This window comes from Vulpes vulpes, chromosome 9 (assembly GCF_048418805.1).
Source record: "Vulpes vulpes isolate BD-2025 chromosome 9, VulVul3, whole genome shotgun sequence".
Taxonomy (NCBI): Eukaryota; Metazoa; Chordata; class Mammalia; order Carnivora; family Canidae; genus Vulpes; species Vulpes vulpes.
This window is the reverse complement of record NC_132788.1, coordinates 80,349,852-80,363,702: the sequence shown is the minus strand read 5'-3', so window position 1 is coordinate 80,363,702 and position 13,851 is coordinate 80,349,852. Positions and strand designations below refer to the sequence as shown.

Genomic DNA, 13,851 nt, shown 5'->3' with positions numbered 1-13,851 from the left:
GCATAGTGAGTATCTGGCTATAGGGATTGACTCTGCTTCATCTTTCTTCCTGTTCATACCTGTCTCCTCTTGGTCTCGTAGTCTGCTTCTTTCCAGGCTTCCTCAGCTGAAGAAGTCCCATCTCCAGGGTACTTTGAGCCACTTTCTCTCTCGACATGGCATTTTCACTGGAACATAGAGAAACTTTTGTCTAATTTTTACTCTCTGGCTGTTAATGAAATAGGAGTCTCTGATACATTGTTTTTTTAAATTAAGCTCTATGCCCAATGTGGGGCTTGAACTCATGACCCCAAGATCCAGTTGCATGCTCTTTTGACTGAGCCAGCCAGGCACTCCTCTCGTACATTTTTATGGCATAAGTGTTTCTTCCCTTTTAATATTTAAAATCTAAGTGGCCCAAAGAGGGATTTTTCTATTCGAGTTGTTAAGAGACCTAGTAAATAAGCTGTTATAATGGCATGAAACATGACTACCTAACACCTGTTTGTTTCTACTGTTTGCCGTTCACTTACATACCAGGTGGCACAGCTAACACTCCTCCTTTCTTCTGGTGGAAGTAACATCACCAAATTCTCATATATTTGGAGCCTGGAATATGTGCTTCTATTCTAGCAAAAGAAAGAAGGTCACACTCCTATGATTTATAGCTCATCAAGTGGTGAGCAGCCTTCAACTATGCTAGTGGTCCAGATTGTTTTTTTGTATTTTTGTTGTTTCTTAATGGGGAATGGTGTTTTTGGATATATTACAGAGAAACAGTTATTTCTGAGATTCCTCAGTTTTTGTATTTTTTTGGTCTTTAGACACATTCCTTAACTCAGCGGAGGGCTGTCCAGGGTAGAAGAAAACGATTTGATGTGTTATTAGCCGAGCACAAAAACAAAACCAGGGAAAAGGAATCGATTCGCCATCCGGACTCTCAGCAACCAACGCAGCCTCTCAGGGACCCGCAGCCCGCCCCTCCTAGACCTTCACAGGAGCCACACCAAAACTCTCATGGAGTGATTCCTTCTGAATCAAAGCCTTTCGTAGCTAGTAAACCTAAACCTCACACCCCCAGTCTTCCAAGGTAAGACAAATCCTCCAACTCTCTCCCCCTTCTGAGAACAGACTTGCAGACGCTGTAAAACCCCAGTGTAGTCATGATGTCAAGGAATGTACATCAGGCTCACTCTAAGAAGATTGGGAGACTTTTCTAATTGGGTTTTAATTTAAAGAAAAAAAAATTGCTGAGTTTATCAGTAAGTTTCAAACAGGGCTCTTGGCCAAATGCCAGCAGCAGAATGAAGCAAGAATGATCTGCTCCACCCCTGCTCAGCATTAAGGGTCTCTTAACCCCATTGAGCAGGGCTGAGACTCGGGTCCTGACTGCAGGTTAGTGACTGGAACATCTCACACAGCTTTGGCAGCAGTTTCCCATTCACTTGTCTCACTTCTTGCAAAACACAGCAGTGGGAGTCCTTGCTGGGAATAGGCATTCAGCCTGAGTTTTTACAGCATCCATTTATCAACCTTTTTTTTTTCATTCATTCATTTGAGACCTGGGCCTAAGCATGTATTAGGCATTTTAGCTATTTAGTGAGTGATGGATATCAGGGTGTTTTATGAGAATTTACATTTCTCGGAGACCGTGAAGGTGGACTTGAAAATGTGTGTGTTTGTGCTTGTATATTTAACCAAGTTGAAGTAAAGGACTTTGTCCCCAATTTCTAGAGAGAAGGGAAAGAGAAAGCTATAGAGAATGAAGGCCTTCCCTGTTGGCCACTGGCAGCGAGGGCTTCTGCTTAGGAACGTGCCAACGCTTGGTTGCCATGCCTCACCTTTCCTCTCACGTGCCTGCTCCTTGCCATGGCTGCCTGGGGGGTAGAAGTGGCTGCTCATGGAACTCCAATTGTGTGTGGTAGAGCCCATCCCGACAAGAGCTCTCTGGTTTGTGAGGAGCACAGTGGAGGAGCAATTGGAGGCAGCTCCTGAGAATGGCCAAGCCCAGGCTGTCAGTTTCTTGGCAAGTCCTTTCTTCAGCCATCTTCTCATTGAAATTTTTCCATCTGTAAAAAAGTAAGCTTAATTGTAGAATCAACAGGCATTTATATATGTGGGAAACATACAGTACTGCCCCTGACTAGTAGGCTGTAGATAAGCCACCTGCAGTGGCCATGCTGCCTCCTCCTTTTATCACCTTCTGTCCCTTTCAGGTTTAGAGCACATTGCCAGTTGTCTCATTTATTGCCTTAGTAACCCAAGTCCAGGTAGAATTTGAAGAGGAGTCAAAGAAAGAACGGTCTTAAGTTCCACTTCTATTTCCTCTTCTTCGGGGAGAATAGGAAGAGGCCCCGAGCCACTCAATTGTCTCTAGAAAGGAGAACCATTTACAAGTTACTTTTGGATAAATCTGGCAGACGGCTTCATGTGACATCGTGCGGTTCAGGAGAGTGGATTCTTCACTCCCAGGCCACCTGATCAGCATCTGTTGAGCCAGTGCTAGTGGGGGACCCCAGGCCTCCCTAGGTGGTCTCGGACACGTTGTTGTATCTGGGTTAAGGCGGCTGATTCCCAGATGTGTGATCTGATCGGTGCTGCACTTTCTACTCACCAAGGCCTCCAGGCTGCCCTGCTCAGCAAGGTGGGAGTGCCCCCATTGACCCTCCTCCAGTCCATGAATCTCCACACCCTCCCCTGCCTGCCACTGAGCCAGCTTCTCGGTTATCCAGTGAGGAGGGAGAAGGCGATGACAAAGAAGAGTCTGTTGAAAAACTGGACTGTCATTATTCAGGTCATCATCCTCAGCCAGCATCTGTAAGTTCCACATGCACCCCCATATTGACCCTCCCCACGCAGCAGGGACAGGGCACTGCAGGGGGGCGTGCCAGGGACCTTGGCATGCCCGCACGTGTGGGAGACGCGGTCAAGGTGTGAGAGCAGCTCAGAACAGGGTGCCCCGGAGGCGGCATGCACTCTCTCCTGGGACACCTCGTGCTTTTCCCTTTCTCTTCCATGAAACTCAGGGCCAGGCATCTTCACTCTCATGCTTCACAGCCTGCGATAACTCAGAGTCAGCTCTTTCATGGTTAGCTCCTTTCCTAAAGGAGAGAGAACCCTCATCGCTTGTGCCACAGTCAGAGTTAGCAAGCTTGTGCAATTGTGCTCTCTCTTGCAGTTTTGCACATTCGGGAGCCGGCAGATTGGAAGAGGCTATTACGTGTTTGACTCCAGGTGGAACCGGCTTCGCTGCGCCCTCAACCTCATGGTGGAGAAGCATCTGAACGCGCAGCTGTGGAAGTGAGTGCCTGTCACACCACCTCTGGGGTAGGGAGAGGAGACTGACTTTACCTGGTGCTGCATCCTCTGTTTCTAGGGGACTGTTTAATGAAGATAAGCTTATCTAAAGATTTGTTTATTTGTTTGTTTATTTTAGAGACAGCAAGTGGGCCATGGGAAGGGCAGAGGTAGAGAGAGAGAGAGAGAGAGAGAGAGAGAGAGAGAAGCTTAAGCTGGCACTCTGAGGAGTGTAGAGCCAGACTCTGGGCTCAATCCCACAACCCTGAGATCTTCTCAGAGCCTTTAAGGGGGCATACTGTCCACTGTAACTCTCAAAGCAGGGGCTATCATATATAATGTGGAACATCTCCCAGGTTCCTTTGACCCAGGAACCTCTTTCAGGGGAGCATCGTGGGGAACTAATGTTTGGTGGAACCTACTTTGGGAAACCTTGAGTTTTACTAATGGAAGGCGGGGGGCTATCCAGTCATCCATATGTCACTCCATAGTCTCGATTTGGGCATCATTTACTAGTGACTTCCTGAGTGGACTCTGCCAGTATATCCATTTGCCTTGCTGCCTTGGTTTCCTCATAAAAGTCAGGAAGCTGGTCAGGGGCCTCAGATAGTCCACAGTCTGAACCAGCTTCATGATCATCAATAGGACTTGCATTTGTTCTCTTAGAAAAATCAAACCCAGAGCAATGCTGCTCTGCTTTTCTGTTTCACATTTCTTCCTGGTTTTTACTAGATAAGAGACTCCTCTTCCCTCTTTATGAAGACACATTGTCTTTGCTCAGAAAAATGAGTCTAGGCACTGGTTTGTTGGGATTCTAGGGGGTCCCTCCACATCAGAACCCTCCCAAATAGTTGAAATCTCAGCTTCTTTAGACTACCTGTTAGGACTTGAAGAGTTCATTGAGCTCCCTGAGCTGTGCGTTTAGTGTACTCCTAAGAGTTTAGAAGGAGGAAATCATGCCTTTGTGTTAACTTGAACTTTGGTTTTAAAAAAAGCCACTACAGTGGAGACAGACATTTTGCTCAGTGATGAGCTGGCACACAGGCCTGGGGCAGACAGGAGCTTGGAGAAAGGTGCTGGGAGTCAGACTGACCAACAGAGGCCAGCTTCTCATGTAGCCCCTGAGATTTTCTGGAAGGAGCTCAGCACTTCTCAGCTCAAGAATGGTCGTCAGGTGGCATCTTTGATGTACTCAGGGAAATTCCCACCATGGTCCAGGTCCCATCCTACTGGCTCAGCCAAAAGTCTTCCCTTCCAGGAGGTCCCCCAGAAATAAGTCATCTTCAGTGTATGGAGTCTGAACAGTGGTGAAATTAAACCAGCACTTGGTCCGGAGTATGGCCATGACCCAAGAGGCCAGATCTGAGCTCCTGTGGTTTCTGTCAACTGCTAGTCCGCTATTGATTGGGGACTGCTATTCCACATCCCCTAAGGAAGGGATGGGATCCTTAGCAAAGGGTTTTTCTTTGGTGGGGGTGAGGGATGGGATGGAGGGCATTGATACATAATTTTTTAGATCGGTAATAAATTCACTTGGGTAAAAAAAAGAAAACTGAATGTAATTACTTTACATTCATAAAGTATACAGTCCAAAGTTGTAGTCCCCCTGGTCCCCACATTCCTGTTTCCCTTCCCACCCTCACAGACAAGCATTTTTGTGAATTGTGTGTATATCTTTGCAGAGTTCATTTATACAGACATAGGTCAGTATGCTACATTTTCTTTGTCTTGTTTTTATATGAAAGGTAATGAGTGAATTAAAAGACTTTTTTTTTTTTTTTTTTTTTTTTAATACCAAGAAGCAATATATTGTGCAGATAGATCTGCATCTCTCCCTCTATGGAAGCTTTTCATTTTCCTGTGATTTAGTTCAGCACCTTTAGGTTTCGTCTCCCTGAGCCACCTGGTGGCCGCAAGCAGCCACTGCACCCAGTGAGCAGGAGCGGTACTAACACCCCTGCATGCATGCACCTTGTCAGAGGGCCAGTGCCCACGAGAGCATGGGGATCTTGTTGAGATAGAGATTCTGATGAAGTAGGTCTGGGTGGGGTGCAGGAACTCCTCATTTCTCATGAGCCTTTCTGATAACTTCCATGTTTGTCCTCTGTGATAGGTATGGAATAGAGCCCAACTTCTCAGTTTTTGCTTCATGTTGGAATCTCCTGGAGAGATTGAGAAACTTCTCATGTCTGGACCCTGCCCACAGGGATTTGGGTGTGGTCAGTGTGGATGTATTGGTCTCTAGGGCCAGGACTCCACTCGTGAATGGGGCGGTTACAGCTGGTACAAATGCAGTAAATAGTTCCTTTTTATTAATAGCTGTAGACCTTACAGAGCATTTGGAAGGCCCTTCGGCAGCAGTTTAGGACACCTCTCATTTGGAGGATGAGGAGCTGGAGCTCCGGCTAGTGCAGTGCCTGGACCTGCCAGAGCTGCCCCATAAAGTCAGGAGCAGGCTGGTATCCACACTTGCCTTCCATTCGGGCCATTTTCTGTGTTGTTACCTTGGTGTTAATTCTGCCATAGTGGTTTTTGAAATTGTGGTTTGTCCTATTTTAAAATCAGAGCAGAAATAAAAGGGGACCTCCCTGATTTGCCATTTGAATAACCCTCTTATCCTCAGATGGGTACTTCGCCCAGACTTTATTTAACCAAATACATTGTTCCAACACTGTGACTGGAAGCCCCCTGAGATGTCATTCAAGCCCATCGGTAGGACCTAGCAGTTGCTATTAAATTGCTATGCCCTTCCTTTCTCCTCACTTATTCATGAATTCTTTCAACATCTGTGTGCCTTCTGAACTCCTGACACTGTGCTGGGCACTGGGGCTACAGTTATAAATACGCTGTGGACCGCTCTGTGGAGAAGTTAGGGATCTGCAGTCACACATGGAAACTGCCTTGAGTGCCCCCAAGTTTGGGAACAGGCAGTGTGCGTCTGTAGAAAACTGAGCAAGTCAGGATGGTCAGGACAGATTTTCTAAGGAAGTGGTGATGGGCTGAAACTGAAGGGTGAGCAGAATTTGGAGGCAGAGTGCTGTAGGCAGAAAATGGACAGTGCCTCACATCCAGGCCTGTTTTGCAACGGAAGAAAGGTCAGTGGGTAGAATCAGGGATCTGGGGTGGGGGTGGGGGTGGATGGGAAGAGGCAGCGTGAGGTTGGGCACCAGAAGTGAGTGAGGTGCACAGTGCTTTACAGACCATTATTCTGAGAGCCCCCAGCAGGCAGTAAGGAATTTGAAGGAGAGAAATGGCAGGATTGGCTGTACATTTCAGATTGATCTTTCTGACAGGGGTGTGCTACTCTGTGCCAGAAGGGAAGGGCACGTCCAGCTGAAGGTTTCTGTGAGTGGCTGTGGTGATTATTACTCACTGCCCTCTCATTTGTAGGAAAATCCCACCCGTGCCCAGCACCACCCCACCCGTCTCCACACGTGTTCCTCACCGGACAAACTCTGTGCCGACATCACAATGTGGGGTCAGCTATCTGGCAGCAGCCACTGTGTCTACATCCCCAGTCCTGCTCTCGTCCACCTGCATCTCCCCAAATAGCAAATCGGTACCAGCTCATGGAACCACACTAAATGCACAGCCCGCCACCTCTGGGGCAATGGATCCTGTGTGCAGTATGCAATCCAGACAAGTGTCCTCTTCATCCTCATCTCCCTCCACACCCTCTGGCCTTTCCTCAGTGCCCTCCTCCCCTATGTCCAGGAAACCTCAGAAGTTGAAATCCAGCAAGTCTTTAAGGCCCAAGGAGTCTTCTGGTAACAGCACTAACTGTCACAACGCCAGTAGCAGTACCAGCGGCGGCTCAGGAAAGAAACGCAAAAACAGCTCCCCATTGTTAGTTCACTCTTCCTCCTCCTCCTCCTCCTCCTCCTCGTCTTCTTCTCATTCCATGGAGTCTTTTAGGAAAAACTGTATGGCACACTCTGTGCCTCCCTACCCCTCAACGGTAACATCTTCCCATGGCATGGGCCTCAACTGTGTGGTAAATAAGGCGAACTCTGTGAGCGTCCGGCACGACCAGTCAGGGAGGGGGCCCCCAGGTGGGAGCCCCGCTGAGTCCATCAAGAGGATGAGTGTGATGGTGAACAGTGGCGACTCCACGCTCTCCCTCGGCCCATTCATCCACCAGTCCAGTGAGCTGTCCGTCAACTCCCACACCAATTACTCACACTCTCACACTCCTCTAGACAGACTCATAGGAAAGAAAAGGAAGTGCTCGCCTGGCTCAAGCAGCATCAACAACAGCAGCAACAAACCCACAAAGGTTGCCAAATTGCCAGCCATGAACAACGTGCACATGAAACACACAGGCGCCAGCCCAGGGGCACAGGGACTGACGCACAGTCCCCTTCTCCATCAGGTAGGAAATGGACTGTGAGCCCTGTGGGTGTGCCTGTCTCCTCTCCCACAAGCCCTTCCACCAACTCAGAGATCAGTGTGGTGTGGTTGGTCTGTTTGCTGTAAGCACATGTCCAGTTTCACAGTCTCTTTTCACAAAGGAAGGGTTCATGGCCATATGAAGGTGAAACTGTGTGTCTCTGCCAGAATTTCTTATGACCTGGGAGGTGCTCCTGGGTTAGGAAATCACGATGTACATTTCAGTAGCCAAAGCTGCTGAAGCCATCCTACGTGATGGCGGGGTCCCCTGCATAGCCAGTGAGTGCAGTCCCAGGGAAGCACGTGTGTCCCATGACACCATTTGGGGAGGATGCAGGCTGTGTGTTCCTAGAGAGTGGTTCTCTCGTTTGTTCCTCTGAAGAACGCTGGCCTGCAAGCACACTGATCTAGAAAGGGATGCTTTAAATTTTAAGAAAGACTTAATAATTTTCCCATCAGAGGATTTCAGATTTTCTGGTTAACTTTCTCCTTATGTTTTCTCCCAGTTTTCTGAGGAGGCAGGGGAGCAGCAGTGAGTGGGCAGAGATGAAGACTAAAACCTCCTTGAAGTTAGGAGAGTAGAAATGTGGATGCAGGCCCATTTATAGAGCCGTGGCTAACTGGGTGTCAGGTTCCTAATGATCCGTGTCTTTGTGTCTTGCCTTCTGTGTTCCCCCCTCTTCCACCTGTTACATTGTCCCCGACCCCTCTTCTGGAGCAGCTTCCTCCATTCTGAGTCCCAGTTCATCTCTCATCTTGTCCTTTCACTCATCAGCGTATCTACTGTGCTTGCTTGTGTGCCGGGATTTCAGCAGCACCCTCCAGAGCCCTGATTTACAGGGTGAGGCTGTTCTGTCCTATTTTATTCCTTACCTCCAGAACTTAACTCAATTGGCAGGTTGGGACTTTGTCAGAAAATACCAGGATAGAGTTCCCTCCACTATCTGTGTGAACTAATTTTTTTTTTTTAAGATTTTATTTATTTATGATAGACATAGAGAGAGAGAGGCAGAGACACAGGCAGAGAGAGAAGCAGGCTCCATGCCAGGAGCCCGACATGGGACCCAATCCCAGGGCTCCAGAATCACGCCCTGGGCCAAGGGCAGGCGCTAAACCGCTGAGCCACCCAGGGACCCCCCTGTGTGAACTAATTAATGCCCAGTGCCAAAGGGGTGGGGAAAGAATTATCCATGAATTTAAATAGCAACTTTTAAAATTCCTCTCTTTGAGCCTCAAGTATGTAGGAGCCATTTGGCTCCTTGGGTGAGGGGTCCCTGGATATAGGAAAATTAGCTTTTACCTCTTGGTTTGTAGTTATTCGTTATAGTTTATCAGCATAAAAATACAGTTCAAATACTGCAGGAAGTGGTATAGCCATCCTTTAAAAACTTCCTTCTGAGTGTAGCTTCCTTCTGAGTATAGCTTCCTGAACCTGCAGGAGGCATGTTCCATTGTGTTGTGATGCCCAACACATTATCTGCCTGGGTGCATCCATGCCTACAAGGGACAGGAGAGGAGAGGAAGAGGCCGGTGGGTGCAGCAGAGATAAACTGCTTGTGGAAAATGAGGGAGTGGGAGCCCATTTCCGCAAAGCAGGTGTTCCCAGAAACTTGTTATCAGTTTGAAACTGCAGATCTGGACTTGCATGAGAAATTTGGCCATTTTTAAAAGTTATGTAGTATTTTGTTCTGGAATATGATACAGTCCACACACCTTTTGACCAGGTATGGCTCTTGAGCTACCAGTTTGCCACCTCTGATAGCCACCAGCTTGGAGGGCTCTGCCCCACTAAGACAGTCTTGAGTTTGGGTTCTTAAAATTAGTTTTAACTTGTGTGTGTTTGAGAAAGAGTTCCTCTGTGCAGTAGAAAACTTTTTTATTCTGCATAAATTTTCGGTGGGGGGGGTCCATGGCTAGAGATTGGAAGATTGGTGAGCCCCTAAAAACGCTGGATATTTTCAATATTTGTGCTCATTTATATGCAGAAGGGATCCTATAGCTTTCATCAGAGTCTCCAAGCATGATTCCAAAATGCTTGAGAGAGTGCTGTTCCTGGGAAAGTAGGAGCCTCAACTCCCTGTATCTTATGGAGCGGATTTTAAGATTTAATTGATTTATTTTTCAGAAAGAGAGGGAGGAGCAGAGGGAAAAGGATAGAGAGCATCTCTCAAACAGACCTCATGCTATGCATGGAGCCCAGTGCAGGGCTCAGTCCCACAACCTTAGATCATGCCCTGAGCCAAAACCAAGAATCAGACACTGAACTGGCTCTGCCACCCGGGTGCCCCTGGTGGAGCTGATTTTAAAACAGAGATAACTGCACTGGTAGAGGCTCCCTAAACCTGGGAACGTGGCGGGCTGTCCTGGGAAGCCTGGCCGATGGAACTTGGCAGCTTTGCCCCCTCCACTCTCCTCTCCCCCGGCTGGTCTGCTCATGGCCTCTGCGGCAAGGGCTCAGATAGCTCACTGTGGTCACTGGGGGCCTGAGTTCCCCTGCCCTGGGCACGGGCGCTGCCTTGGCAGAGACACAGGCAGAGAGAGAAGCAGGCTCCATGCCAGGAGCCCGACATGGGCTCTGTGAGCTCTCACACCTGTGTGAGCACCCCAAATAACCTTGTTCAGTTCTCACCTGACAATCTGGAAGACCTTTAAGGAAAGGAAATCAGCAAATAAAACCACAAGGCAAACATGAGAGCCTTCTCACTAAGCTAGCAACCTGGCCTGCATCTTTTCTAGACAGTTTCCTAAAAGTCAGACTTTTAGAATGATTGTGCCCAAGGGCAGTGAAGGCTAAGGCGGAATGCCATAGCTGAGCGCTCCTGGCCCCGGAGAGCAGAGCGGTGCTCGGTCTTTGGCTCGCTCAATGGTGTTGGGCGTCGGGGCAGTGCCACGTACAACTGCTTACTTACCTTTTCATTGTTTCCCTACCCCCTCTTTTTTGAAAGCCAAAGGCACGTCCCTGACAGCTGAAAATAGCGCGGGGAGGAATAATCTGGACACTTTTGACGACAAGTTACACCTCCACTCAGCACTATGGACTCCACGATGCCTTTGAGTCTGTTTTCCCAACCTCCTGTGGGCCTCGAGGGTAGAAATCTGCCGGGCTGTTGTTGTAACGAGGATTTCCCTGAAGCTATGTCTGTAGCAGTGAGTACTTGTAAAGGACACTGGATCAAGTTCAGCCACCGAATTGCTTTTATCAGTGTTAAAGTGGTCTGGACTGCTTGCTACCAATCTGTGAGAAGTTGTTGCTTTGATTTTTAACTTGTAGTAAATTATGGAGCCACTCTTTAAGTAGATTGGCTGGGCGAAAGAATGTCTTGGCAAGAGCATTACTGTAGACTTTTCTCCCTCCTCCCCCTTCCCGTCCCAGTTCTTACCTTACACTGTCTTCTGTAGGTCATCCTCCAGCAATTAGGTACCCCATCTGGAGACACCTTCCAGAGGAGAGCAGAGCTGCACCATGAGCAACCCTCCAGAGAAGCAATGAGTTGTTAGGTTTTTAGAGCAATATTCTGGGAATGGAATATGGACGGTAGCACAAGGCACCATGACAAAATAGCCTGTATTTTTCCCCAGCCTTTTGCAAGTAATTTGGGGCAAGATGGTGTCAAAAGTTTCTAACTTACAAACTGGTTTAAAGCCATCGATGCCCAGAGAGCAAGTATACCACATTTTAGAGGCTTACTTTTCATGGTACAAAAGCAATTCTGTGTGATTTTTTTTTTTTTTAAGAAAATGCAAATGCAAACTAGTTTTGATAACGGAAAGCCAAATTTTAGTTGGGGGAAGGGAGGTGGATAAAATCAGTATGGGGGAAATGTTTTTCCACAATTTCCAAAGAGATGGAATTTTTTATCCTTTAAGTTTTCGTGTTACACATTACACAGTACGGCAGATTGGCTTGGTTGCCCTGCCCAGTCTCCTCTATTTTTAAAAAAATGCCTTTGTAAAGTGAAGTTGTTAGGATGCAGCAGAAACTGTTATTCACTAAGTCATTAAGATACTTCATGTTTCCAGGGCACTGTGTGCATTACCCTCAGTTTCTGTGGCTACCGTCCTGGGACTCAGTGTACACTTCTGCTTTCAGCACTCCCCGTATCGTGTGTGTGTGTGTGCACTCCTCTTCCTCTCCATATGTTCATTTGGATGCCCCTGGGTGGGGATTAGGCACCCAGGGAGGGGAGTAGGCAAACATGATGTGATGCAGATGTTTCCCCAACAAACCCTCCTTTCTGGGGATTAATACCAGCTATTTTTCTGAGAGAGTTTTGAAGTCCCTCGAAGTTATTTATTTATTTTTATTTTTATTATTATTATTATTATTATTTGAATACCCCATCCCAAAAGAAAGAGCTTACTGTGTTAAAACATCATTGCTTGAGAAGGTATCATTGAATTTGGGGGATGAGCTGGGGCATTTTAACTGGTGATTCCATGATCATAGCTCCTGAAATAAGAACCCAGGCACTTTTACTTAGAAGAACACACAAAGTTGCTGAACATCACAGGGTAAATTTCCCCAGGCTCCGATCATTGCTCTGGGCAGGGCCTGGACCGAGCCAATGAGTGCATCCTTTTTTTCCCTACAATTCTTGGGTTACAAACTTTAGTTTCAGGGAATTTCAAGTCAACAAGTAGAATGAATAAATACTTGGTTACCAGCCTAATAATGTGAATTGCTACAGAATTATTCTTATTATGTAAGGCAACAAAAACTTTATGCAGATACTTTAGATATAAATTGTTGTAAAATATTGATTTTTTTTAAAGGAAGGGGAGAAGTGTATCTTGTTCACTTATTATGCAATCAGTAAATATTTTTTAAAAATGATACTATAGGAGAGCTTAGTAAGGAGAGCGCATGGATGGGCCAGTTTGGTGTAGTTAAGGAGAAATCAGCCTGGTTGTTCCATCCTAGTGGAGGGAGAGAAGGAAGTAAGAGGGAATCAGAACGTACTTTGTTGATTCCTTGGTGACAAGTGCAATGGGGTTTGGGTAGAATTTATTTTCAGAGCCAAGGGGACTTGATGGATATAAAGTTGCTTTTAGCGATGGAATTTATAGACAGATCATGTTGTTCCGAAAGATGTGAATAGGATCCACGATAGCAAGTTGATTCAGAATTATGTAGATATTTAGATAAGCGAGTGTTGATCATTTGATTTCTTAGACTGAGGTTTTAATTGAATTTCACTATGTCTCCCGGGAGAACACAGGTCATCGGGACTAGGAAATTAGCCATTTTGGATTCTGCTTGCCACAAACAGACCTATTCTAAACAGTGCTATTGAATTTTAGACTGTTCAAATATTTTATTTTCTCCTACAACTACTTTTTATTATAATGAACAATTAAGACCATTTAAAACACGGGAGTACAAGTATTTTTTTGAATTAAATTAACTTGCGAAAACCAAATTTGCAGTGGTTGGGTTGTTTCTAGACAGACTTTGGTATCAATTTAAAACCAAGATAATTTTTATATTCTTTCCAATAGAATTTCATGACAACTCCTGCAGTTTTCTTAACCTACAAAAAAAAAAAAAAAAAGTGCTGCATTGATGAACAAAGAATTCTACAAAACCTACTTTTATATCTTTATTTTGGAATTTCTTGTTCTATTATAAATATGGAAGTATCCCTATTTCAGAAGACATATTTTGTTAAAAATGAATTGTACATATTTAAATATGTATTTTTGCACAGGTCTTTTTTTCTGATATCCTGTTTTGGTACAATTGAGATCATCTAGTATTTATTTATTAATTAATAAAAGTAAATACCTTTTTATAATTTGAAGTGGTTCACTGCCAAGCCAATAGTTCTAGAACCTGCCTCCTTTACAGTTTAAGGGATGCCTCTGTTCTGTGAAAGTCTTTTTGTCCCTTTTCATGTCTCGGGAGCGGATTCATGCCGATTAAGTGGGCATTGCTTCTCTAGTTGCCTGATTCCCGATAGACTACATGTAACGAAGTGACACACTGCTTTTCTTTTGTTCGTGTTTTATGTGAGTGTGAGTGCGCCCGCGTGCCTGTGCGTTTGGATGTGTACACTCTGAGCACATGTGTGTTCATGTGTGATGTGGTTTAAAACTAACGGGAAAAACTGAAAGTGCCTGAACCTAGTTTTAAGCTTCGACAGATTCTTTAAAAAGACTTGAATGTTCAGTTCAACTTTTGGAGTT

General features: G+C 46.0%; 1 protein-coding gene across 3 annotated transcripts in view; it reads left to right on the top strand.

Moving 5' to 3' along the window:
• ATXN7 (ataxin 7) overlaps positions 1-13,217 on the top strand; it is a 136,820-nt gene extending 123,603 nt beyond the window's left edge. For 2 of the 3 annotated variants that reach the window (XM_072720520.1, XM_072720521.1), the window contains 5 exons: positions 804-1,069; positions 2,598-2,796; positions 3,158-3,279; positions 6,667-7,648; positions 10,611-11,888. In XM_072720520.1, coding sequence (XP_072576621.1) covers positions 804-1,069; positions 2,598-2,796; positions 3,158-3,279; positions 6,667-7,648; positions 10,611-10,628 — 1,587 coding nt within the window. In that variant the 3' untranslated portion in view covers positions 10,629-11,888. Of the gene's footprint in view, positions 1-803; positions 1,070-2,597; positions 2,797-3,157; positions 3,280-6,666; positions 7,649-10,610 lie in introns of all 3 variants that reach the window. The other variant, XM_072720522.1, reaches the window with a different exon arrangement.
• Positions 13,218-13,851: the final 634 nt, after the last annotated feature.